The 26,253-nt window shown below is 47.0% G+C and overlaps 1 protein-coding gene across 7 annotated transcripts in view; it reads left to right on the top strand.

The window, feature by feature from the left end:
• The window catches only part of Asap1 (ArfGAP with SH3 domain, ankyrin repeat and PH domain 1), a 282,890-nt gene that overhangs the window by 151,401 nt on the left and 105,236 nt on the right, over positions 1–26,253 (top strand). For all 7 annotated transcript variants that reach the window (XM_027431674.2, XM_035449607.1, XM_035449606.1 and 4 more), the window contains one exon: positions 11,327–11,399. In XM_027431674.2, the coding sequence (XP_027287475.1) occupies positions 11,327–11,399 (73 nt within the window). The remainder of the gene's footprint in view (positions 1–11,326; positions 11,400–26,253) is intronic.

The raw sequence follows: 26,253 nt of genomic DNA on the forward strand, positions 1-26,253 counted from the left end.
TCTGAACACGTGGGGGTGGAGACACACACCTGTAATCTGAACACGTGGGGGTGGAGACACACACCTGTAATCTGAACATGTGGGGGTGGAGGCACACACCTGTAATCTGAACATGTGGGGGTGGAGACACACACCTGTAATCTGAACACGTGGGGGTGGAGGCACACACCTGTAATCTGAACACGTGGGGGTGGAGGCAAGAGGAAAGATTGGGAGGCCAAGACCATTCTTAGTTGCACAGGAAGTGGCTTGAACTACACCAGACCCTCAACTCAAAGTGGAGGGGGGTGGACCTTGAATCCCCGAAGGGTTAAAACAACATGCCTGCTGCTCACAGAGGCCTAACCCAAGCCAGGCCATCCAATCCCACAGAACTGGTAAGGAACAGCTGTTTGGTTTTGTCGAGGCAAGGTCTCCTTTTGTTGCTCAAACTGCTACAGAAGTCACCATTCAGTCCAGGTTGGAACCCGATTCATGGTCCTCCTGCCTCCATCTCCAAGCACAGAGATTGTCAGTGTGCACCGCCATCCTGGGCTGGAAGAATTGTTTTTCTCAGAAGAGGGTGTTGCATGGAGCTGTTAACAGACCTGCCAAGTTTCCTTTTCGTTAACCAAGCTACTTGGTCCAGATGAGGAAATACTCACCTGAGTACAGTTGGCGCTCTGTTCCCGCAGATTCTTTGTGTGTGATTTAAAACGTCGTGTGTTGGGGCTTGTATCTCCAGAGTATATGTATATCCTGTTTGTTTTGAGATGTGGTCTTGCTCAACCCGGCCTCTAACTGAAGATTGTGTTGCCTCGGCTACCTCAGCAGCTGAGATGGCAGGCCCGTGCCACCACACTGTGTCCCAAGAACTTTTATAACATTGACCCAGAGGTAATCCAAAACATACAAGAGGGTGTGTCCAGGCGATATGCAAATAATACTCCATTTCTCAGCAGGGGCTTGAGTATCCTTGGGGGTCTTGAAAACCCAGTCCCCTTTGGAACAAAGAGATCATTGTAGATTTTAAAATTGAGAGTACCCACCCTACATACATAAGAGCCCTTCAGCCTCACGCCTAACCGTAGCTATCACAGACAAAGTGTGGAAGGAACTCTTCAGCAGCAAGCCCCGATCCCCAGGCAGAGCTCTGTGAAGCGTAGCAGACTCTGCGTATTGTGTTGGGCTGGACCCGTAACCTCTGCCCATGTCTGTCCACACCTCACCAGCTGGGGAGTGAGGGGATTCCTGGCTCACTTCTGAGATGTGGAATAACTTAGAGGATCACTTGGCATAGCCCTAAGTAGGTAGACGACACTGAGAAGTATCCAGGCCACTTAAGCTCTTGAGTGTGTCCTCCAAACCTGCTCCTTCACTGTGTCCTGAGCAAGGACATTTATGAAGAGACTGGCGTGATGGTCATGAAAGTTAAGCTTTACAGACAGGACACTGCCTCAGCACCCTTCAGCCTGAGGGGCCCCACTTTCCAGTGTTAGCATCGGAAATAGAAGCCACTTTTAAACTTGATTGTCCTTTAATTGTGCTCCCAGCAGCAGAAAAGCGATTAAAGGGAAGTTTGTCCCTCTCTTTACACTATAACTCCTTCTACAAAGAGAATGGAAGTTCTCTGTTTTAAGGAAACAGGATTTCCTTCATCCTTCCTGTCTTTAAAATGTATCTTTTTCTTAAGTATTTTCTAAAATTGACTGCACTTTTCTGGGTGATTACATCCTTCTTTGGATCCTTATGTCACCCCATAAAAGAGCACTAAAGTCTTCAAGCACTCTGTGTCTAAGCGACCTAGTAATAAATGGGATTAAGGTGGCCTAGAGTGACCCTTGAGGGCAAGGGTCTCCCGTGCACTCCTAGCTCTGGGATATTGTGCCGTCGCCCCCACCCCCAAGGGTATTTGTCCAATGAATTAATTGACAGAGTGGGATGGAAGCTTTTTGTGAGGCGCTGCATGAATTCACACACGTGATTTTTTTTTTAGTCAATTGATAGCCTACCAGTCTCCACACACACATACAGCAAGGCCTAAGAATGATGTGCACAGTGTAAAAGGACTCATTCCATAAAACGTGAAACTTGACGTCTAAAAAGGACTCATCCATAAAACGCAAAACCTGACACCTAGCGGGAATGCCCCTAAGTGCTAATACTCATCTTGAGGTATTAGCTGGGTTCTGATTTATAGAGAACTACACTTCTGCCAACAGGAAGATTTACCTTTATGGAAACGACACCCGGTGGTGAATGGTGTTCACTGCTTCTCAGCACAGACGGAAGCCTTCATCTGTATCTTCTTGAGTCATTGGTCGAGGTCCCCTTCTACCGAGGCGCTCTGTCTGAGCCGGCCATCCTCAGGGGGCGTCGTCTCAAAGGGGCTATGCTGAGGACCAGCTGCTCTGTGCTGGCTGGGCACAGGCCTTTCACATTAGCCTTTGACCCCTTTTAAGAAGCCAGTGCTTCCGAGCTAACCAGTGTCCTAAATTGCACTGAAATGTAATTTGCAGGGGGCTTGGCCAGATCTTTGTGACATTTGCTTCAGAGTTTTTTGTCCACGTTATGAATTAGTAACATCATGAATTACTACATTAAATATACCATCGGTGCCTGTAGGGGAAGCTATAACCACGCCTGCTTAGGCGTGGTCAGGGTGATTTAGAATGAGAGGCATTCAGGTGGCTGTAAGTAAGGCTTTTCCCTATTAAATACCCTTGTATTTCTACCTGGCTCCGTGTTGGTGATTTCCCGAAAGAGGTGCCCACCAGTGCGCCATAGTCATGATTAAAACACAGGTCCATGACTTGAGAGTGTCTTCGTTAGAAGCAACTCTCTGTTTCATCTTCATGCTGAAACAGATTTTAAAAATAAAAATATTTAATGACACCCGTGGGAAACCGAACCAGCTTTCAACAGGAATGTATAGGAATCGGAAGATACACCTGAATGTGAAAGGCCATCCACACCTGCTCAATGGGTAACACCCAGACAGAGAAACAGTGACTTGCAGCCCGCTAGTAACTGAAAACAGCTGAGTGTAGGCTGCGTGTAAGCCATTGGTTACTTAAATACAGATGATGGATGCGTTCCAAGAGAGGAGGCTAGCAAAAAGGATAGTTAGTGCTTTAGCACCATGGGCTGCGGCTAAAGTTTAATTGAAACTTTTATTTTTGGACCAGCAGATGATGTGGCAGGTCAGGAGCTCGCTGCCAAGCCTGAGAACTTGAGTTTAACCCTCAGGACCCTCATGAGGGAGAAATCAAACTGCCCTCTGATCTTCACCTGTGTAACACAGTACAGCAAGAATTTGATCACAGTCATGTTCCAGATAGCAGCCGCTAAACCACTGTCATTGAACCCTGGCGTCTGTCTGCCCAGGACTTACTCTCTCCATCTTGACTAAAACTCAATGAATGGGAGCCATCACAGCATGTCCTCAAAGCAGGGGGTCAAGACCCAAACAGTATATTCAGTAGAACACTGTGGGCTCCTAGAGCTTGGAGGAGCTTAAAGGCTAACCAGCTGAGTCGTGTGCTGTCTGTTCTCCATAAGCTGTCCTTCTCCTGAGAAGCTCCTAGCATACAAGTCAGGAACTTAGTCTTGGTTGAGGTTTTGCTTTCTTCGGGGACTCTCACTGTCTTATAGCACGGAAATGGTGTTTTCGTGACTTTTTTTTTTCCTTTAAATACCTTGCTGTACCTATAATTATTGTTTTCCCAAGAATGGAACAGAAATTGCTTCTAGATGAAAGAGCCATGGTACTCGTGGGTGGGTATGCTACTCTAAACTTTGCAGCTACAACAGAAATTAGAGGTTCACAAGGTAATTGCTGTGATTACAGTTTTCTTCTTGGCCCCAGACAGGAGCTCTTGAAACACAATATTCTACTAATTTTTTAAATGTACAATTTGCAAGGCTACAGGAAATTACCATGAGTATGTGCTATTTCTCCCCTGTTTTCAATGGAAGTTAAACATGTCGTTGGGTCTTTTGAAATTCCGAGGGCAAAGTAGGCCTGGCATGAATCAGGAGATATTGTTAAGACGGCCCAAAGTTTTTAGATAATCAACCTTGTGGTAGAGAGTGTACAAGACTTATTTTAAAAAGGAAAATTTCTAATCACAACACAGTAAGAGCTATGAAAAGGTTCCCCTTTGGAATTTGGTACTCTGGATTTTTCACACCAGAGTGTGGCATGATCGGGTTCACTTTAGGAGCACTGTGCCTTGCAAAGGAGGGTGGGATGAATACGGGAACATCAAGAGGCTATTAAATATTAAAGGTCCTGGCTGCAGAGTGGGGGAAACGGTAAGGCAAGAGTTGGAGGAATGGCAGGCAGTAGGTGATGCTATTGAGATTCTCGTGGCAGCGTTTTCTGTCCTGTTTGTGACTGAGAGCTCAAGAAGAGGGAATCTGAGTGGCTTCCGGCTGAGCACCTTGACGTCTCAGCCCTCCTTATACCTCCTAAGTTCTGGGAGTACAGGCATGTACCACCACCACCAGCCTCCTTGGTGCTTAACCACAAACTTATCTCTTAGAAGGTTGGCGCACTCTGGCTTCCTGCCTCACCCCATCGAACTGAGAACAGTCTTGTGTACCTGGCACCCGGACTTCTTTATGTAGGCCTGACATCTGTGGGAGCAGAGCTTCCCAGGTGGAAGGAAGATCCCAACTGTAGGTTCCCTCACCTTCCTCTGTGCGGCCTAATCTCCGGTGACCTGTCTGTGTGTCCTCTAGGTGGGAAATCTTATAAGGAATCTCTGACTTTGCCGACTCCAAGTGGCCCCTGCATCTCAGATGCTGTGGCTTCTTATCAGTGAACCTATTTTCTGTGCCTGAGCACTCAGTACACCCGGCAGCATCCGTCCTCGGGGGGCAAACCCCACTGTGGTTTAGACTGACACCCATAAGCCAGGCAGAGTGTTTGGCGGGTGAACTTACATAGTGACATGTCCAGTCAGCTAATGTCACCCCTGTGAGCACCAGTGGACTCCCCCCCCCCCCCCCCCCCGTAGCTGTGGCTCTCGCCCTTTGCTGCCTCAGAGAGCTGCTTTGGGACTCTCGAGGGCAGTGCCAATCTCGGCTCCTTAGGCTTCCTGGTAGAGCTCCCTCGAATGGAAGAGAGGGTTTCTGGAGCTGCCTTGCTACTGTGTGAAGACTGAACCCTTGTTGTCTCCCCTCCCCACTTCTTAGTGAGGTCCACAAATTTCACTATGAAATCTTCATGCATGCATGTATGTAGTGTGCTTTTATCACACCCACCACTCCGTCACCCTCACCACCACCACCACTAGTCACCACCCCCTTCTGGATTGTCTGCAGGTCAGAAGGGTCCCAGGCAGTGTCCTTGCTGTTGCAAAGACTCTAGCTTCCAAGAGGCCTGGCTTAGACTCCCGCCTGTCTTTGACCGCCTGCATGATCTTGCGACGCCTGAGCGGCAGTGTTCTCCGAGTCTGTAGAGCAGAGGTGGTGTAACACCCCCCCCCTTGGACACTGATTACTGTGAAGGTTGAGGAAAGCAATGCTTTTGATGCAACCTGCCGCTTTGATTATCAGTCTGGAGAAGGAGGGTGTCCGGGTTAGGGTTCCTGTTGCTGTGATGAGACGCCCTAGCAAACAGCAAGTTGGGGAGAAGAGAAAGAGGTTTCTTTGGTTTACACTTCCAAATCATAGTCCATCACTGAAGGAAGTCAGGACAGGAATCCAAACAGGGCAGGAACCTGGAGGCAGGAGCTGATGCAGAGGCCACGGAGGGGAGCTGCTAACTGACTTGCTTCCCATGGCTTGCTCAGCCAGCTTTCTTACAGAACCCAGGACCATCAGCCCAAGGATGGCCCCGCCCACCATGGGCTGGGTCCTTCAGCCTCCCCATCACTAATTAAAAAAAAAAAAATGTCTGACAGCCAGATCTTACCGAGGCATATTTTTTTTTTTTCAGTTGAGGTTTCCTCCCTTCTGGCAACTCTAGCTTGTGTCAAGTAGACCTATAACTAGCTGGCACAGAAGGCAAATTGGGCTAAGATAAGAATGTGAGGCCCTTGGGGAGGGAAAAAGCAGCCCTCCCCTGCCATATAAAGACAGCATCAACATCATTTAGTATCTGGGGATTCAGGCTGACTGTGGCCTCCAAGCCCATAAAGTGGCAGGGAGACAGGATGGGCCCAGGTCTCGATGGCCTCATTTCCTGCGTTCACAGCCACAGCCGCAATCACATTTCTTCCCGTGACAGGACGTGGCTCCTTAGCTAAGCTCTGTTCATTTAAAGCCTGGCCCCAAAGACTGGCGGTAGGTGATTGTTGGAACACCGATGGTCCCTCAACTGTGACACCTCTGCTAATGAGACCCTAGTTGGCATGTCCCACAATGTAGGCTACCAGAGCAGAGAGGGAGCTTCCCCGGGAGTTCCAATCCCAGCCTTTCCCTCTAGGATAGGAGTAGGTCATCTACAAACTGCTTGGACTGTTGAACCTGGTACCAGGGTTAACTCGGGGACTGTGAAGGGATCTGCTCTGCTTTCTCTCTTAAGTTTGTGGACTCAACAATCTACACAAAAGGCAGAGAGTGGTCTGTTGGAGAGACCGTTAGATATGCTAGCCAGCCCTTGCTGACCCTGCTAAGCTCACTGTTCTGACCCTCGATGAACTAAGTTCCCATCTGTGGAAGCCGAGGACAGACAGGGAGGGAGGTAGGCTCATCGCTCGGTGCAGGCTCCATTAGTCCGAGGCATGCAGGACTTGTACAAGGCTTCCTTTGCATCCTCAGTAGTTGAAGGCAGTAGGTTTGGTCAGGTCCTCTGGCCTTCAGCAAGGAAAGCGAGATCCTCTCCTTACTGATCTGTCACAAAGGTGACGGACTCCACCCCCCCCCCACCACCATTTTGCTTTATTTATCTTAGTTAAGGTGTTTGTTTGTTTGTTTGTTTTTTACAGATGGTTGGAATAAGAACTAGGATTCTAAACCAGCCCCTGGGAGAGAAGTGTCAACATTGTGGGGTTCCAGTTAGGCTCTGTGGGTCCGTAGTTTTGATGCTTTCCCTGCGGAAGCACAGTGCTCTCCTTCCCTCAAGAGTATCTGCCTGGCAGGCTAAGCGATGCCTACACAGGAAGGCAGGCTTCAGTTAGTGGTCTGTGTTGTGCCTTGCTTTGGCGTAGAAGGTGGTTGTTAGCCTGGTGGTCATTTGCTGGCATGGACTAGTTCTTTGGAATCATTCACAGTTTGTCACTGAAAACGGTTCGTTGGAACCTTGTCCCAGCTTTGAACTGTGAAGAGAGTCGTCAAGTTAGCAGCCTCCCACCACTCTGAGCTGTGGGCAAAACAGAGGACATTAAATATCTAGAGAACTTGAGTCTTCAGAATTCTTTTAATAGTCTCCAACAGGGAGATAAACAGCTTAAAGCATTTATTTGTGTCTGATGCACCAACTTTCCATTTTGGTGGGGGTGCGTTATGCAAATCAACTCTTATTTTAGGTCGATAATTTCCCCTTTTGTAGCAGCCTCATTCGGCCCCCTACTAATCTTGAAACTAACAAATGATAACATCTTTGCCTCCTCTCACATAAACTGCTCTTGCCATGCCTCTCCTCTGCCTCTGTCCTGCGGCTTCCTGACTGAACCTTCCTGGCCTGCCCCTCGGGTATGGTGCTGGCACACCGCCGAGTCACGGCCCCCTCCCCCAGGCTTCACCTCCTCCACTAACACAGTAGGGCCTGTGCTTAGTTAGCTCCTGGGCCTGTTCTGCTGGCTGCCTTGACTTACCCCCCGTGCCTGCGTCCTTATTGTCTCCCTTCCTGCTTAGTTCAGGAAGAGAAGGGTGGTTGTCCACAACCATGATGGAAGCATTCAAGGTGAAGGTGGTGAGGAGGATTGCCTAACACACAAAGGACACTGGAGTGTTGGTTCTCTGCCTCCCTTTCTCACTCCCCCCTCCCTGGCCCTGAACCCGCCATTCCAAAACTGTCATACATAAACTATCTCCCCTTACTCACTTCGGGTCTGTGCCATAACCTATACTTAGTAATGTGTTTTGGTTGAAGGAATTCATAAAATAAATGCATTCTAATTGCTAGACATGGTAAGTATTTTTCAGACTATTCTTTGGGTTTTAATTTAACTTGTGGCTAGTCTACTGCATTTATTCTCTCAGGGGAAGGGGCATGATTCATACGCCCTCATGGCTATCTTGAATTCTTCTCACACCTCCAAGAGTAGGTATCTTAGTTGACGAATGGCCGTGACCAAAAGCAGCTTGGGGAGGAAAGGGTTTGTTTGGCCCGTTTCCACATCACAGTCCATCATCAAAGGAAATCAGGGTAGGAGCTGGTGGTTGGAAGAGAAGCTATGGAGGAGTGCTGCCTGGTGGCTTGTCCCAGGAGGGCTGGCACTCCTGCTCGTGTCCTTTTGCTGTGGTAAGCTTCAGGTGCACCTTCAGAAATGCAGGCACAGATTTTGTCACGCTTTTAGGCAATTACGTAGTCCACTCTGTGTGCCGTTTCTCTTAGCCCTCATCTGACTTTACATGTGACATTTCACAGGTAGTCGGTGCAGATGTTTGGCTCTTGAGGGAATGGAGCTTTTTTTTTTTTTTTTTTTTTTTTTTTTTTTTTTTTAGCACATCTAGAGGTGTAATTTCTGGAGGAGGCCCCATTGGGCTGAAAGCAAAAACATCTTCCAGCTCTTTGCAGTATGGGGCTCATAAAAGTGGATTTTACTTGGCTGCTTCTTGCCACTGGCCAATTGCAAAAGTTTGTTTGTGTTTGTTTGTTTGTTTGTTTGTTTTTTAAAAAGCATCGGTCAGATTTAGCTGTGGGTATACCTGGCAGACGAAGCACTCTTAGAAGTACATGAACTTTGTATTCATGGATGATTGGAAAAGCATCTGACCCGAATCCTGAGACATTGCCTCTGCCTGCATTACGCGCCCCACGGGAAACTACACGGTGTCTCAGACAGCGTTTTGAAATTCTCCATGTCCTGTGTTCATTGATGTTATTTACTCCAAATACACACAGGCATGATAGTCCATGAACTAATTCTGAGTAGACCCTTAGAGCCTGAACTTCAGGGTGAACTGACACCAGACAGATCTTGTCTTCTTCCATGAAATTATGGCGAGATAAAACACAGACATGCTTCCACAGCAGACGGAGCATGCTTGAAAGCACATAGGCTATTTTTCCTTGAGCAGTGGGACACTAGACAAATCTTTCTCTCACGCCCAGGGATTTTCTTCATGGTGGGGAAAAAGTCAGGGGTGTGTGTGTGTGTGTGTGTGTGTGTGTGTGTGTGTGTGTGTGTGTGTGTGTGTGTTGATAGTTGTTTTATGTCATTCACAGTTCATCAGAGGACACACTCCTGTCCAGTCTTCAGTGACTTTGCATTTGCAGTCTGTCCTTTATCTGTACAGCAGTGTATTGGTTAGGTTTCTCGTGGCTGTGACAACGTATTTGACAAAAGCAGCTGAAGGAAGGGGAACAGTTGAGTTTGGCTTGCAGCATCTGAGGGAAAAACCATCCATCGTGGTAGCAGGAACTTCCGGTAGCTGGTGATGGTGCCTGTAGTCCGGAAGTCAGCATGATGGGTGCTGAGAGCCTCTTGCTTCTGCTTTTTAACAGGCCCATGACCCAAGTTCCTGGGGTGGTGCCGCCCACTTTCAGGGTGGGTCCTCTCTCACTTCAGCCTCTCGAGACACGCCCTCACAGACACGGACGCCCAGAGTTTGTCCCTTAGGTAATTCTAAAGCTCATCCCGTTGGTACTCAGCATCCGAAATGGCTTGCTCAGCTTTCCCTCTTGAAAATGGTGGGTCGTCCCCCCCTGTGATTACATCCAGGTTCTCATTCCAGCTTGTCACAGATTGCAAGGCAGAACTATGCAAGGTTATAGGCCAGACTTTGTCTAAATTCCAGCTGTGTCACCCCAGACAAATTAGACTTTCTAAACTTCAGTTTTCTCTTCTATAAATTGTATATAATAGTACTTACGTCATGCATTATTTTTGAGAATCAAGTGGAATAATCCATGTGAACTATTCAGTGTGTTTCCTGCTCTGGACTAAGCACTTATGAAATATGGGTTATCTTTCTTCTCTTTTCAAGGTGTAAATGTTAGACCTTTACAATACTTGAGATTTTGCCTTTACTCTCGAACCCGGGGTAAAACATGCCCTATCCTCTGTGGTGCAGTGCAGATGCCATATGGGATGGCTGCGGTGCTGGACAGATGAGCATTTACAAGGCTCTCATCTGCTGGTGACAGGGGATCCCGGCTTTCAGTTGATGACGGTTCTCTACCATGCCGGGCCGTTACTTCCGTTAAGACAAAGATGGGATTGCACATGAAGAGGGATGTTAAACAGAGTTGAAAGAGTGGCATCTGGGGGTCCAGAATGTGGTCTTTCCTGAAAACGTCTCTAACTGCGTGGTCCGCGTGCCGTCTTCCTTCCAGTCTGACCCTCTAGGAGGGAGCACTAGTGGGATGTTGCCTTGGCGTGAATCGTAGCACAGCGGGAGTCATGGCGGACGTGCGTTCAGAATTCCCCGTCCTCTTCCAGGCCGCTGATAGAAAAACCGTGCCTTTGGGATTCAGTTTGCATTCCTGTGACAAGTGACCTGAGACGATGAGACGCACAAAATAAATTAATAAAATGCAATGTTCAAAAACAAAACTGTTGTAGACCAAAGAGCCCAAGGTGCCACCAGGCTGACTTGAGTGGAAAGGGACTGGCTATTGCGATCTTGCTTCGCAATCCCAGAAATCCTGGGAAGGACCTGCTAGGTCGGCATGGACAAGGTGCCCGCCCGCTTGGCTGGGTGTGGTGGCGAATGCCTGCTATTTCATCACTTGGGAAGCTGAGGCAGGGGGATTTGAGTTCAATCATCAGTATTATGTTTGCTTTTAATAGACAGGATTTTTTTTTTTCTTAAAGAAATAGTCAATTTTAAAAGCACTATGAAAAGACCATTCCTGCTCACTAATTTTTTTTCCTAGTTGCATTTACACCAGATGTTAAGATAGGTCTTGTTCCCTGGGTATGCGTGTCATTGTGTCTTAAGCACGCTTTTCTCACGCTACAGGCTGTAACGTGTGAGAGAAGAAAGCAGTTCAGATCCCTACATTTCATTTGCATGGTTACTGACAGATTGCCCGTGTCACCCAACACTGAGCCTCATGTAGTGACCCTACAGGAAATCTACGTATGCAAAGCCGGGCACAGCTGGTTCCTTGTCATCGGGCTGCTGCTTTGGTGCCCAACAGAAGAAATGGAGTTGGAAGTTAATTTTTTTTTTTTTAATGTACCAAAAATTTCCAACATCTTTTTCCTCTCTCTTTTACTTTTAGGCTCTAGACCAAGATAGAACAGCCCTACAGAAAGTGAAGAAATCTGTAAAAGCAATATATAATTCTGGTCAAGGTAAGTACTTACCAAATCAGATGTGGTCACTCGTGAATAACAGAGTTGTCCCTGTCATGTGTAGGATATTCACAAAAGACCCGGACAGATGAAAAACGTAAGTAGGCCAAAGAATTTAACTTTTCTCCCTTTTTCCCTTCTGTCTCTACACTCAGCCAAAACATGTCATTATTTCTACAGCTGAAATCAATGTTATGATCCTTTGAAGAATTCAGTACAGTGGTAGCTGATGGTTGTCACAGACGACAGGAGATACTTACGGTCTCTTGTGTGGTTGGTCAGCCTGTGATCCGGTGACTTCGTTTAAACATGCAGAAGTCTCTCTCTTCTTGAATGTGTCTGTGCACGTTGAACACCAGGACTGACCGACCATGGATCCTGCGGGAGAGTTAGGGAGGGGAAATGTTAGATTCATACCTTCACATACCCCACTATCTTTTTTTTTTTTTCTATCATCCAACGATGACAGAGAACTTAGGTAACTAAATGTTTTAGCATTGGTTCAATGACTTTTTCCGACTCTGTGACTACAGCATTTTGCCATTGAATAAGAACAATACAAATTAATTTAAATAGTGGGTACCCACAAGAAGTGGTAGACTCTGCCGGGCGTTGGTGGCACACGCCTTTAATCCCAGCACTCGGGAGGCAGAGACAGATGGATCTCTGTGAGTTCGAGGCCACCCTGGTCTACAGAGTGAGTTCCAGAACAGATTCCAAAGCTACACAGAGAAACCCTGTGTCAAAAGAAAAAGAAAAAAAAAAGAAGAGGAAGAAGAAGAAGAAGAAGAAGAAGAAGAAGAAGAAGAAGAGAAGACTTGATAGTATGTTATGTTTGCAGCCTCACTCACTTGTATGTGGAGGTCACTTCTCTAAGACAGGAGCTCACAGTCAGAGAGCCTGGGAGGGGAAGACGGCAAATGACGAAGGAAGGAGCCCATGCTCTGAGGCTGGGCGGTGAACAAACTTCCCTGAACTGCTTCCTCAAGTTTCCCAGAGCTCTGTTTCTCTCACCTGTAATGTGGTGGTGGTGGTGGTGGCACTGAGAGCTGCTGAGGGGACCTGGTGCTCCTGACCTCTGTATTATATTGTAGGAGTTCAATAAGTGCAACAACGTTCCTCTTAGTTTTATCATTAGACGATTTTAGAGCTGAAAAGAGTGTGAACAAGGCAAAACATGACCCCTTCGCTGGCCGCCTCAGCCACCAGCAGAGCTCAGAGTCACGAGTCTGAGGGAAAACTCGTCCCTTAGAGCCTTGTCCTTTAGAGAGCCTCCTTCCCCACACCTCAGAACATATGCTATTAACGTCTTGTTTCATACCACTTCCTAGTTTCTCTGTATTCAAGAAAATGCTGAGGTATTTATTTAAGGCAGATAAATAATGCCTGTTTTATAGGTCAGTTTTTTTTTTAAAGCAATAAAGCTGATAGAATGAATGAAAATATATTTATATTAAAGGGGATTTGTTAGAGTACGCACAGTTTGTGGTCTGGCTGCTGTTGAGTGCCTATCTCTTGGTGGAAATGCCAAGAGCCCCATAGTTGTTTAGTCCATGAAGCTGGCTGTCCTCTCTCTGCCTGCTCTTCAGTCACGTCGGAATACAGAAAAAGAGATACCTCAGCCACAGGGCAGCAGGGCTCCCGCTTCCACGCTCTTTCACAGGGGCTGCCACCAGCAGGTGTGCGGCCAGCCTTAGGGCGGGGAGGGCTCTTCTCAGCTCTCACGGCCTGACCAAGAAGATCCTTATGGGTGTGCCCAGCCGCCTGGGTTTTACTTGATCCAGATGTGGCAGCCACACTCAGCCACCACAGCTGTCTCAGTCTGGAGTGACTGTGTCTTGTTTTAAGTTTTCACCTCAATGAGAACTTACTTGACAGCTTCTGTCTCTGACCTCACTCTGGTAAACTCCTGAGGTCTGGCGGGCCTTTTGTAGATAGTAGCCCTTTGAGAAAGGAAGCAGAGAAAACAACTAGAGAAACCACAGGAGTGCTTTCCCGGGGCAGCTACTGTTGTTGTTTCTCTCCTGAGTGGTGGTTTACCCTGAACCTTACTCTGATGATCTCATGAGTGGTGGTGACATGGTGACGACGATCTCTCAAATGCTACCTTAGTTTTCATGCTGTGCGGTAACAATAAATTTATACGTAAAATGTACGTATAAGGAGATGCTCTGGAGCCTTTATTGAGACTTAGAAAAGCATAAATGAAGAATGGCACTACATAAGTCCTGCACTTACAGTGTCTTCAGAGAGAGGAGAGGTAGCGTAGCTTTGCTCAGGCACGTTATTTGACTCCACTGGTCCTCATTCCCTCACTGTAAAACTCGAAGAAGGTATTTGATATGTAGGGTGTTCTGTGGAAGACCGGGAGACAGCCACCACATAGGAGATAGTTAGCAAACTGCAGGGTGCAAACATGGCAATTAAAGTGACCCAGCATGAGAGGAGCGGCCTGGGGTGTGGGAGGATGGGAGGCTGTCAGGTCTTATCAGTGTGGCTCCAGGCTGAGGCACTGCCCCTGAGCCAGTAGGAACTGCCACACCCACCTCTGTGAGGGTCTGCCCTCTTCCTGGGGGAAGTGTGCCCTAGCCCGTCCTGCAGCAGCTCACACAAGCTCTTCCGTGTGGGCCATGTGCTGAACAGGTTTCCTTGACGGCAGCTGCCTTAGAGGGACAGGGGAAGACATTTTCCCCCGAGGTTGTAAAGGGGAGCCGTGAGGGGGTGTCACACAGCTGAGCGCCTTCCCTTCCACCAGAATGTGCTACCTGCTTTCCCCCTAACACTGCCCATCGGAGTAGCCTCTTGACATGTGGTTTGAAAATGAATGGACAGCAGAAGGGATTTAAACTTCGGTTCCTCAGACTCAGTGGCCACACATGTGTGAACCCAGGTGGTCTCTCTTCCCTGAGCTCAGTGAGCCAGCCCTCTTTGCTCCTGCAGGAGAGAGTGTGTACCTGCTGAGCGGAGAACTCAGTTAGACCCACAAGTCTCATCCCTGGATGTTCATTAGAGTCACCTGAAGACCTAGAAAACACAGATGGGCTGGTGTCTTGTACCCACGTCCTCAGGCTCTCCTAGAGCAAGAGCGGATACTGGCGTTACAAAGAAACGCATTTGCTATGTATATCCGACATTTGCTATGTATATCCGACTTGCAGCCAAATCTGTTAACTGAGTGCCTCTGACCTCCTTACAAGGGTCATTGTCCCTCATAAGGACAGCTTTTATCTCTGCATGATGTCCCTTTTGTTGGCACGACTGTCAGCTCAACAGGATTTAATAGAATACCCGTCGTAGGCTGCTGTTCTGAGTGTTAAATACACAGAATGGTCAGAGAGACCCTGTCTTCGTTAACTTCATGGTCCCTTGACAGGCAGTTATCATCAGTCTGGAAAGTAGTTTTAATAACAGAAAGAGATCCATGGGGTCTGGGGTGTAGTGTGACAGGGTGTGCCTCTGTCAAGGAATGCCTCTCAGAGGATACAGTGTCCGTTGGGCATTGACGCTGTACTCTAAGCCAAGCAAGCCTATGAGGTAATTGCTATCGTGCCCATGTCTCGGATGATGAAACTGGAGCTTAGCCAGACACCTTACCCAGAGTACCCTACCCAGGAGTAAGATGAGAGAGAGCCTAGCAGCCCCAGCCTAGCTCTCTGTACATGCTCTTCACGTCATCTTTCACCTGCTATGTGACAAGGCTTAACGGGTATATAATAAACTGCTTGTGTTGCATGGTGGCTGGCTGGCTTCCCCATTGGAAATCTGCCTGAAAATAGCTGTGAGTGCGAATATTAGTGAGCGAATAATCACTCAGGTGTAAATTGTGGGCAGTGTGACCTGTGGGCCGACTTTGTGGTTCTGCGATGCTATCACACAGAGATTTGTACTTGTGGTGGGAAGTGTGCTGGAGATAAAACTCAGATTGCTCGGGGCCCCTCACAGGCTGCTGGCACCCAGTGGGGTTTTTGTAGCCACAAGCCAAGATAGTACAGTGGGGGTTTTTGTCTGACTATTTGGGCAGCACAGTGAGTGACATTCAATTTCAATCCTGGAGAGTGACGGTTAATCTTTTAGAAATATAGTTAAATGAGGGAAACAGTAGTGTATATCTTCCCACGATACATTTGAAGTACAATCCAGACTGCCCTATCCAAGTGCTTTTTTTTTTACCGAGTCCTGAAAAGCCAAAGGAGGTTGAACCTTGGTGTGTCTCTCATGGTGTGTTTTCCTGATTCTTTTTTTCACTTTTCTCAGTGAAAAAGACCTCACACGATGATGGTCCTGAAAGACTTAAGAAGCATTCTGTATTTCTGACTGGAGATTACCAACATTCACCTTCCCAAAATGATTCGAAAATTAGTCAGCAATTATGAAGAACCATGCTTATAAAATGTATTATTTTTTTAAACACAAGCTTCTGTCAGTACTGGTTACTGTACAGTGTACGAATAATTCAAATTATTTTTTGGAAAACAAAATTATCTCCACAGAAGTCCTTTACTTTGACAATTGCCTTGGAAGCTTGTCTCTCTCTTGTATGTATGAGGACACTTAAAATCAGGAAAAACTCAAAACCAGCGAATGTCTCAGACAAAGAGAAAGCTATCCAATCCACTCTGTTTTAAAGCCTTAGTTTATTCATCTTTGAGACATTCTGTCATTTAGTCCTTACAGCTCCTGTCTCTCTCCCTCCCCCCTTTTTTTTGGTAATTTGTTTAAAAATAACTGAGTCTCCTAATTGCTAAAATCAGTTTAAAATATGTTACAATTCTTTGGCTCTTTTTGTGGCACAGATAATAAAAACCCAAAGACAGATAATGGGATTAAAACTGAAGATCAGATAACTAGAGAGTTCTCACCTCTACCAATGCTCAGACCAAACCTCACACTGCTCCTCAGACTCCCCGAGACCGCACTGAGCTCCTGCCTTATATTCCTGTCTCTGACCAGCCATGTCCCTCCTGTCCTCACCTCCCTAGTACTGGGATTAAAGGCCTGTGACCCCCAGTGCTGGGATCTTTTAGACTGATCTCATGTTGCTCAGGGTGGCCTTGAACTCTGCCTCTGTCTCCCAAGTGCTGGTGTGTGTCACCCCTGCCCGGCTAACTAGTGGTTTAGTATGTGAGTGTGTGGCTAACTAGTGGCTTAGCTCTTAACTAGGTATGTGGCTCACTAGTGGCTTAGCTCTGCCCTCTGGTCTTCAGGCAAGCTTTATTAGATCATGAACAGAATATCACCACATTTTTTTCCTTTACAAAGATAGAGCATAATCCGCCTCCCCCCTTCTTGAATATGACCCTGACTTAGAAACCTCTTTCTAATGAATGAGATGGCGGAGTGAGGCCCTCTGGTTTCAAGGCCGGTTCATCCGAGTGCTAGTTTTTGCCTGCCCTGCTCTGGCTGTTTGATTTGGAGGAGAAGCCACACACTCCCCTAACCCCATGGACAGAGAGACCTCCCATCAGAAGCATGAACTGACAGCCATGTACCTGCTTGTCCTCCCACCCTGGCTGTTTGTGAAAGACCGCAAGCCCTTCAGTAGAGGACAAACAGGGCTCGGGCCTTGCTGCTCATGTGGTTATGCACACACAAGTATGTTACAGGTCAGGTGTGGCTCTTCAGCAAAGAGAGCTTCATGATACCTGCTGTGCTTTTATAAAGCTGGAGAACCCTTCAGTCAGTCAGCGGGCAGACTGAATGGCCTTGTTGTTGTACCATCTGCATTAGGGACAGCAATCCCTTTTTAGCAGACCCTGCTGTGACCTCACTGTGCTTGTAAAGACCCAGGGTGTCTATATTGCTAGATTTCAAAGTGAGATGGTCGTCTCACTTTTCTTTATTTTATTTTTATTTTGAGATAGCGTCTCGTGTATCCTCAGGATCACCTAAACTCCCTGTGTAGTTAACAATAACCTTCAGCTTGTGACCCTCCTGCCTCCACCTCCCTAGTACAGAACACTACAGCTGTCTGACTCAGGACTGCCGATCTACTCCGGGGCTTTGGGCATGCTAGGCCGGTACTCTACTGACTGAAGCATATCTCTAACCACTGAAGTGTGTGTATTTTATTATTTGTTATTGTTTGATGATTTTCTTAAACGTCTTTGCCAAGGTGTATTTGGAATAAATGTTAGCTTGCTCACAAGATCTAGTGCCCCCTAGAAATATGTTAACATTGTTAGTCTGAAAGGTGGGGCTTAAAATCCTTTCATTTTCATGGTGTGCAGTGTGCTAACTAGTGTGAGCACTGCCACCTTTGTTCAGCTAGGCTGTTGGAAACCGCCTCCACCTTTTTACTGCAGGAGAGAAAACACTTGGTCTCTCTTTGCCTTCTTTGCTTTTTTCCTCCTGTCTCTTTTCTGTTAGAATTGCTAGTAAGTAGTTTTAGGAAGAAATGCTTTGCTCTTTTAAGAAAATAATTAGCATGTGGTGCCCCCCAAGTTTTCAGTTTGTTAGCCTATCTGTTTTGAGGACTAGCTCATAGATTACACAGAGCAACATGAGGTTTTAAAGGTAAAATACTAAGCTTGTCAGCAGATAGGCAGCAAGCAGCTCTATTTTAGCTGCTTTCCTAAACACTTGGTTCAAACGTGCAGAGATGTGTAAAGTCAGTTGGTCCAGCCTCGCCTCGGCTTGGATTCAGGTCTGAGGCAGGGAAGGAGTGTCGGCACAAGGGAAACTTTGGACCACCAAGTGGATGGCACTCAAGTGGCCCGGAATAGCTCAGGCCATCTTTATTTATGCTTAAACAGAGGTTTTTCTTACCAGGGTTACACGAACGGCTGTATTATTGACTTCTATTTTTGACTTTAAGAAATACATCACAATTTAAGGAATACATTGTGGTCATTATGAAAGCCCCATTGTTCCCCTTTATGCCTCCCCAGTACACCTTCCCACCCCCTGCATAACCTTATTCTAGACATAGAGTTCAGCATTTTTGCTGGCTTAACTAAGTATCAAGCCAGACACATCCTGCTCTTGCACTACTTTTGTCAGCTGGCAGCAACTCGTAGTTCCAAAGTTAAAAGTAATAGACATGGGCACAATGCTTTAAAGACAACAGTATTCAAACCCAGACAATTATTTCATGTCTGCAAGATATATTTGTATTCAGTTCCCTTTTCTGTAAGAGGGTCCCATGTCTCAATCTCTCTGTAAAAGGCAGACTCTGACAAAGCACTCTTTTCCCATCTCAGTATACCATACTTCTTCCCCCAATATAAGCTCCTATGCATGGTAAAGATGGATCTATGGATTCCATATGTTATATTGCATTATTCCCATCAGAACATACTAGACCTTATCATTGATTCTATATGATTGGTGTCCAGGTAACTTACTCTCAACAGTTGGCTCAATGTGTATTCTTGAGGCCTTTTCCCTATTCTGTGTGCGCCTGCCCTACTCTCCTTTCCAGAACTGTGAGACATGGTTAATGTTCCAAGTGGTGTTTTCTCAGAGGTACCTAACTGTCTCTACTGAGTCAGAAAAGCTCCCAGGATTAAGAGTAGTGGTTACCAGTCCCAGACAGGAGATGTGAGAAACATTAGCCCCCCCTGTTGACTCTTAGGTGAAAATATTTGAAAAGGAACAGAATTTCCAGGGAAAATGGCAGCTGTGGCATGTGTGACTGACAAAGTAAAACTAAAAACCACCCAGAGAATAACCAATATAATGAGAGAGAAAAGAGCCTGCAAGCGGCATGAAATTTTGCAAATTCCTCCCATGGACTACTGGTCCTTGCCCAGGGAGAGTCCTTTTCCACAGGTTCCTTGCCCTGAGGAAACCCGTTGGGCAGGGAGCCATATGCTGACCCGAGACCAGGCTGCCAGGCCCCTGAAACAGTCAGTGGTAAATAGAGGTGGCAGTTAATTTTTGTCAGTTTTTGACTGTATCGTATAATGCTAATTTTAATTATGATCTGCTTATCAGGCATAAGTAGATAAAATGGATTAAGATTTTAATAGTAAGATTGGAAAGGGAAAAGTATTACAAGACTAGAAAATCAGTTGTTCTATGTTTAGGAAATTTAACATTTCTGATTTTTTTTTTTTTTTAGCGTATGGGTGATAACTGCATTGATTATTATGTTATGTATATGGGTATTTTTTGCCTGGATATGTGTGTGTCCCGTGTGCTTGGCAGGCACCAGAGGAGGTTAGAAGAGAACCCCAGGCCTGAACTAGTGGTACAGATGGCTGTGCATGCCATGTGGGTGCTGGGAATTGAACCTGGGTCCTCTGGAAGAACAGCCAGTGCCCTTAACCTCTGAGCCACCTCTCCAGACCTCTGTAATTATCTTTGTGGACAATCTTTTAGCCTTGAACAGTTCCTACTGGGCAAATAACAGTAAAGATTCTAGGCACCTGGCCCCCTCATTCCAAGTTGCTCTTTGACCATGCTTTTGCAGTTTTCATCTCTGTGAACTGTTTTCCTGTGAAGGTGTTGCTCTTAACCATCATGAAGAACCAGGGCGTTACAGAGTGCATGGGGAAGCCAGATCTGGGCGGTGGTCTCCCCGGGACCTGCTGAAGCCCCGCCTCTTTCACAGACACTTGAACCAGTAAAGTAGCCCGTATGTCATTTGAGGAAGTGATTATTGACTGAAGTGAATGTTCTCTCGTGCTTTACTGACAGGGACGTGTGTTCAAAAGCAGATGTACCCACATCTGCAGTGTGTACTCAAGCCAGGTCCTGGCCTGTGCCTGGCTTCCTAACCTGAGTTGAGATACCCTGTGTTGGGGTTGTGGACAATTTGGCAATGGCCAAATGGCCTTTAATGCACAACACCAAAAATTAATTCACAATCACGCCTGTGAGGGATCTGAGGTGTCCTTATACTTAACCTGTTTTGCATTGCATGGCTTCACTCAGCCCAAACCCTGGTCACCCAAAGTCCGCACTTTTGTGTGGACACTGCTGTCATGCCAAGCAGCGCCACCAAATCCTACCTGACATTCGGCCAGCTCAGAGACAAGACCACTGTGTGTATCACATACAGTTTCCTGCTCTTCTCAAAGTCGAATGGGTTAGTTACAGAAAGCAAAGACTGAGTATTTTCCCACCGTCCTTGCTCAACCTGGAAATGGCCCACCAGTGTGTCTTTGGATTGAGCAGTTAGAATGTCTGATTTGCACATTGTCATCTGAGTTGCTGAAATGTTTCATTCAGAATTGAATTTTTGCTTGGAATATTAGGACAGAATTTCCGACGGTTTCTCATGTGACCCTAAACATGCTTCTGCCATTTTGTGTTCGTGTTTGTGGGAAGCAAAATTCTCCTCATTTGCAAATACAAAATGAAATGATTGGTGAACTCTGAAACTGCAAGCAAGCCGCAGTGAAATGCTTTCTTTTTTAAGGGTTGCCGTGGGCCATGGTGTCTCTTCACAGCCACAGAAAAGTGACCACGACACTGCCCGTTTCAGCCTTTGCCCCTCACACTCTGCGTGCATAAAAAGTATGTTCCCTCCCGCCTCGCCTGTTAATCACCCAACCCGCTTATTAGACAGCTGCTTATCACCAGGCGTCCACTTACCGTGCATGAGTTCTGACCTCCGCCTTCAAGTTTTGCCGTTGGTTTTGTTGACCAGATCCCAAATGGGTGATGTGTGCAAACCCTGTTAAAAGCAGAGTATTTTCATACAGATGACTAATGTTTCTCATGCTATATAAATAAATCTATGGCAGATTAAGTATCAAGAAGACAATATTTTTTAGAGTGTTTAAGAACATATTTTAAGTTATGAGAGCTGGGAACTTTGGCTTGTTGGTTGCCTACACAGCAGGTAAGGCCCAAGTTCAATCCTTAGCATTGCAAAAATAAATAAATAAATATTTCAGATCCCATCTCTTGCTCTGTAAGCAGATACATCACTTTGGGTTAACAGATTGAATTTTTTAAGGATCTTTTTTTAATCGGTTAAAAAATTCTATGTGTATGTGTGTGTTTGTGAGGGCGTCCATGGATGTCAGAGGGATTGGTGGGGTTGCAGAACCACCTGACATGGGTGCTAGAACTAAAGTCAGGGCTGTGCAGGAGCAGTGCCCTCTCTCCAGTCATCTTTCCAGCCCCTTCAGTGTCTTTAAGTATCAAAAAAGTAGAAGGTTTAAGAACAAATGGTAGGAAGCCCAGTAGTCTTTTGTATTACAATTGATGTCTTCAACTAGGTGGAATTTAATTTTTTTCTATATGGCAAAGCACAGTGTAAACAAAATAAAGACAAACAGAAAATGTTTGTTATATGAGACCAACTTTCTCTTCTCTTGCATACTTACAGCACAAGTCCCACAAGCAAGAATGCAAGAAATTCTGTAGCAGATACCTCTGTTTCAACTCAGTCCTGACATCCCCCCACCAGGGCTCAGTTCCTGGGACCGGCTCGGAGTTCTGAGACGATTCCAGAACCCTAGGGTGGTTTCCACCCATGCTTCTAAGAGACTGTGGGACTCTCAGGATTTCACAGCCCTTTCCTGTTAGTTTGCTTAGCCTCAAACTCCTAGAAACATGTCTGCCTGCCTTGTAGAAAGAAAATACGGTACAAAGGCCCCAGATGTAAGGTGCTGGGGTGGAGTGGCGGCTCGCACATTCTCCTGTGCTGAATCCTCCAGGAGCCTTCAGGTTCAGCAGCTGCAGGAGCTCCGAGCCCCTGATTTTGAAGCCCAGAGAACCTGGCTGAAGTCTTTAGCCCAAGTGGGTGTGACCTATGCTCATAGACTAAAAGGCGGGGCCAGTGCAGCCTGTGTTGGCAGTCTTCTGACATCTGGGCTGTGAACCGTACCCCTCCTCCTGTCGGGGAAGCCCAGGCAGTTTCTTTATGACCAGCTCTGACAAAAAGATGGGGGAAACGTTGAATTTCTGCACTGTGTCAGACACAAGACCTCCTGGACTTATGGTCTACATTAGGGAGGCATCATGAATGAAAACCAGAAGTTCTATATCACAGTCAGCAACACATACCACCAAGATAGCTAGCTCCCCTCTCTATAAGGCAATCTGCTTGCAGACTGGTAAGAAAGAAAAGCACTTCGAAACCAGACTGAGTCGGTAAAGGAAGGAAAAGGAAATGTTAACACAGGGAAATACAGAAAATCCGGCTTTCTGTGGTTCTGTCTCTCGTGCCTTCGAGGCCGCAATTAAGGACAGTACTTCTAGATGTCAGTGCGTTTCCACAGAAGGGGTCCCTGTCATACAGACACTGCTGTTGGAGGTGGGTTTGCTGCAGTCAGCCTCTTCCAAAGGAAACATGGCAGTGTCCCTATATCCTCATCCACCCCACCCCCGAGCACGAGAAAGCCTGGTTGTGTATATCTTTGCAGAGACGGAGCAGCAGCATGTACAAGCTTGTGTTTGGAAATTGTCGTTGAAGTGTTGGGTTTTGGTGGGGAAAGCTGCAAACAACTTGGGAGGCTCTTGGTGGAGAGAGTGTTATGTAACCAGCGCCACAGCTTGCTGTGAAACGTAGCCACAGTTGACACAATTATTAAGATGCGCTTATGTTGAATTTCCTGGTCTTTATTCAGTAGGAGAAAAGGAAGCCGTGGCGTCTTAGGCAAGATACCTCACTTGGCATTTTAAAAAGTGCAAAGTGCCCGTGTTTGTGCGTGTGTTGGCCACAGAAAGAGGCAGGATTGGAAGAGGAAGTTTTTATCTTCGTATCTCTGCAGTTGCACGTGAATTAAAACTTACAAAACCAGCAGTTAAGATGGCAACACTGTGGTTCATGCAGTGAGGCGTGTGTAAGACAGGAGACGAGAGCGTGTCCTTTCCCCGAGCTCCAGCACCGCGGTGTGTATAGCAGCTTGTGCATCTGACGACTGAGCCTGGCTCCTGGCAAAGGTACCTTTGTCGGGAGAAGGAACATTATTGGTCACGACCCACAATAAGTGTATTATTGAGCACTCCCTGTAGCAAGACTGAGTCTGGGAGCCGGGTCCGTCATAAATGGGGCAAAACTTGGAGAAGTGAGTGAAAAGTGGGCTTACACTGACTTTGAATGAGGAAGGCCGAGGCCTGCAACATGGTGGCACTTCAGGGAGGGGCGTTTGGGTAGACCATCGGTGGCGTGTGGGCATATGCAGGCTTCTCCCAGAATCCCCAAGCTCTGCCTCACAAGGTGATAAGCACACGTTACTCCAGGCTCTGACAGAAGGGAATAAAGACCCTGAAGGAAGGGCCAGACTCTGAAGAAAGAAGATTTGGGAAGACACGAAAGTGAAACTTACTTTGGGATGAGTGATAGACAGTACCCGAACACCTCACGTGCCAGAAACTGCACGTGGCAGGGTGTAGCCACTCACTCCTCTTCATTTCCCCTTGATGACCGTGCAACTAGATATTATTACCTTACTGCTATCTTACATATGGCAGAATTCCCCAAAGTATGCCATGATCCTGGGTTTCTATCTCATGCCCATTAGTACTGGCACTTTAACTCCGTGTCGCACTCATTGACTTAAATGTCAGAGGATTAGCATTTTTCCTTGCATTTCACAGACTTACCATTTCACATCTGAACTGGAGACCCTGAAAATTGAGCAATCTTTCTAAGGTCACACGGTCAGTGAGGCCTTAGGCAGGGATTCAGACTTCCTCTATGCCCAAAGCTAGTGCTCTTTGCCTGTATGCCAAGTAATGCCTCAGTCCCACCAGGGTTTGGACTTAGACACGGTGACTTCCCTCAAGGTCTTAATACTCACTAGACAGAAAGAAGCCATTGGGGTTTTGTGGGCTTGCTGCTCTTCTGAAAGAGCTCTCCTATTCGTTACGACACCTTAGCAGCCAGTGGCCAGGTGAGTCTTACTAGGCCTGCTTTATACGTGAGGGCATTGGGGTATCAAGAGTTCAGTCGTCCTCGCAGGGCCAGGCAACAAAGCCTGGAACTAAGACACCAGATCTCCAGGTCCTGCCAGGCCTTCTCATCAGCTGCGTGGCCTTGGGAAGCTTGCTCAGCCTCTCTCCCCCATTTCACGTGTTTAAAATGATGGTGGTAACATTAGCATGTAATTGTGAGTGAGGGAGTTAATATAGAAGGAGCACTTTGCACAGTTGTGGCGCCTTAACTCACCAGAAACTCTAATTCCAACTAATTATAACCGTTGCACTGTTGGTGTGAGTAAGGCACAAAGACCTCGGCTGGATTCCTGGCACTGACCCTAAACTAAACCCTCCAGGTAGTGGATTCTGAGTAGGCGTCAACACGCTGTTCCGGCGTATAAGATACTCGAGTAGAGTTGGGTCAGCAGGAGGAGGTTCGATTTGCAACGAAGCACAGCTGGTCTCTAATGCAGACTTCCACCCTCTGTCCCACTTACCTGTGAGACAGTGCCTTCGTGGCGGGAGAGATGGCTCAGAGGTTAAGGAACCTGCTGCTCTTGCAGGGGACCTGAGTTTGTTTCCCACAGTCCATATCAGGCAGTTAACACCCTCTTGTAGCTCCAACAAGCTACAGGGGGATCCAACAGCCTGTTCTGACCTCTGTGAGTACTGCACACATGTGGTGCACACACAGATGTGCACAGAAATCAAAGCAATGCCTTGGAGGAGTATTCTATGGGTCTTAGGATATTTACTGGGGTGGATCCCAATACGTACTAAAGTGCTTGACAAACGACAGTTGCCGGAAGTTGGGTTGGCAGACCTGTCTGGAGGTATGTTAAGTTCTGCCACACGTAAACAGCCATCAGAGAAAGGCCTGCTTGGTCATCACTGTTGTTTGTCAATCATTGGCCAAATCCCCGAGGTGTGCTTGAGGGATGGGACGGCAGTGCCTCCCAAAGACACTCCCGACTCCCAGGGTATATGAGCTCTTAGTTTCCTGACCTCAGAGAGATCTTGACGCCTGCACCACCTGGCCAGTTGCACTGCACTGAGCAAGATGGGCAGCAATGGGCCCATTGTTGTCCTTGTCGTCGCACACTTTGTGTGCCTATCTGTTAACCATTCGTCCTACGGTATCTTAACCCCCTGCGAGATGCCTGCCATTGATGTCTCCATTTTGCAGCTAAGGCTTAGAGAAGGCCACTTGACCAAAGTGCTGAACACTCAGGCAGCGGATAAAAGTTCATCCCACTTGAGATTTTGCAGTTGAGCAGGGTGGAGCTTTTCCTCTAAGCTACAGCCAGCGACGGGGACCTGCAAGCAAGACTGTGAGAGGCACAGATCATTAGGGAGAGGGTTTATTATATGTGTGAGGGCATCAGCTCTGTGAACTTACGCAACGCCCCAAAAGGGCTATGAATTGTGAACCTCTCCAAAACAGTCTCTACAGTCGACCTGTTCCTCCCCGTACCTCACTGTCGTGGAAGCCCGAGGCTCTTGCCCCTTGCTGTGTTATTTGTCAGTCCCCCAGTACAGATCATAGAAGAGAACTTTCTGTGCTGTCTTATCTTTTGGAGTGATCGGGGCATCCCCCGGGCTCTCAGTCCCTCTCCTTAGTTACAAACCTGTTTCTGTGATGGTCTCCCCTAAATCCTTGATTCCTGTCTTCTTTCCTGTGCCCCTGAGGTGACAGCACGGTCAATGGCTGACAGTCAGTCCTCTGCTGTGCCTGCCCCCCCCCCCGCCCTGGATTCTTCCTCCTCCAGAGCAGAGCCACTGCCTCTCCTCATTGGTCACACATTGAAAATCCACATTTCACGTCTTTCCATTGGCAGCGTGGATGGCCTCTGGTCACCTCTGTCTGCCCACTCAACAGACAACACTGTCGATTTCCCCAAGGCACTCTGGGATGGCTTTGAATTTGGCTTAGGAAGAATTTGTTATGTCCTGTGAAATTTCTTAGGCTGTTTGTCCCGAGTCATTCAACCAAAATGAAATGTTTTACTTTAAAGCACTCCTCAGTAACTGTACA

The sequence above is a fragment of the Cricetulus griseus genome, chromosome 10, assembly GCF_003668045.3.
Source record: "Cricetulus griseus strain 17A/GY chromosome 10, alternate assembly CriGri-PICRH-1.0, whole genome shotgun sequence".
Classification (NCBI taxonomy): Eukaryota; Metazoa; Chordata; class Mammalia; order Rodentia; family Cricetidae; genus Cricetulus; species Cricetulus griseus.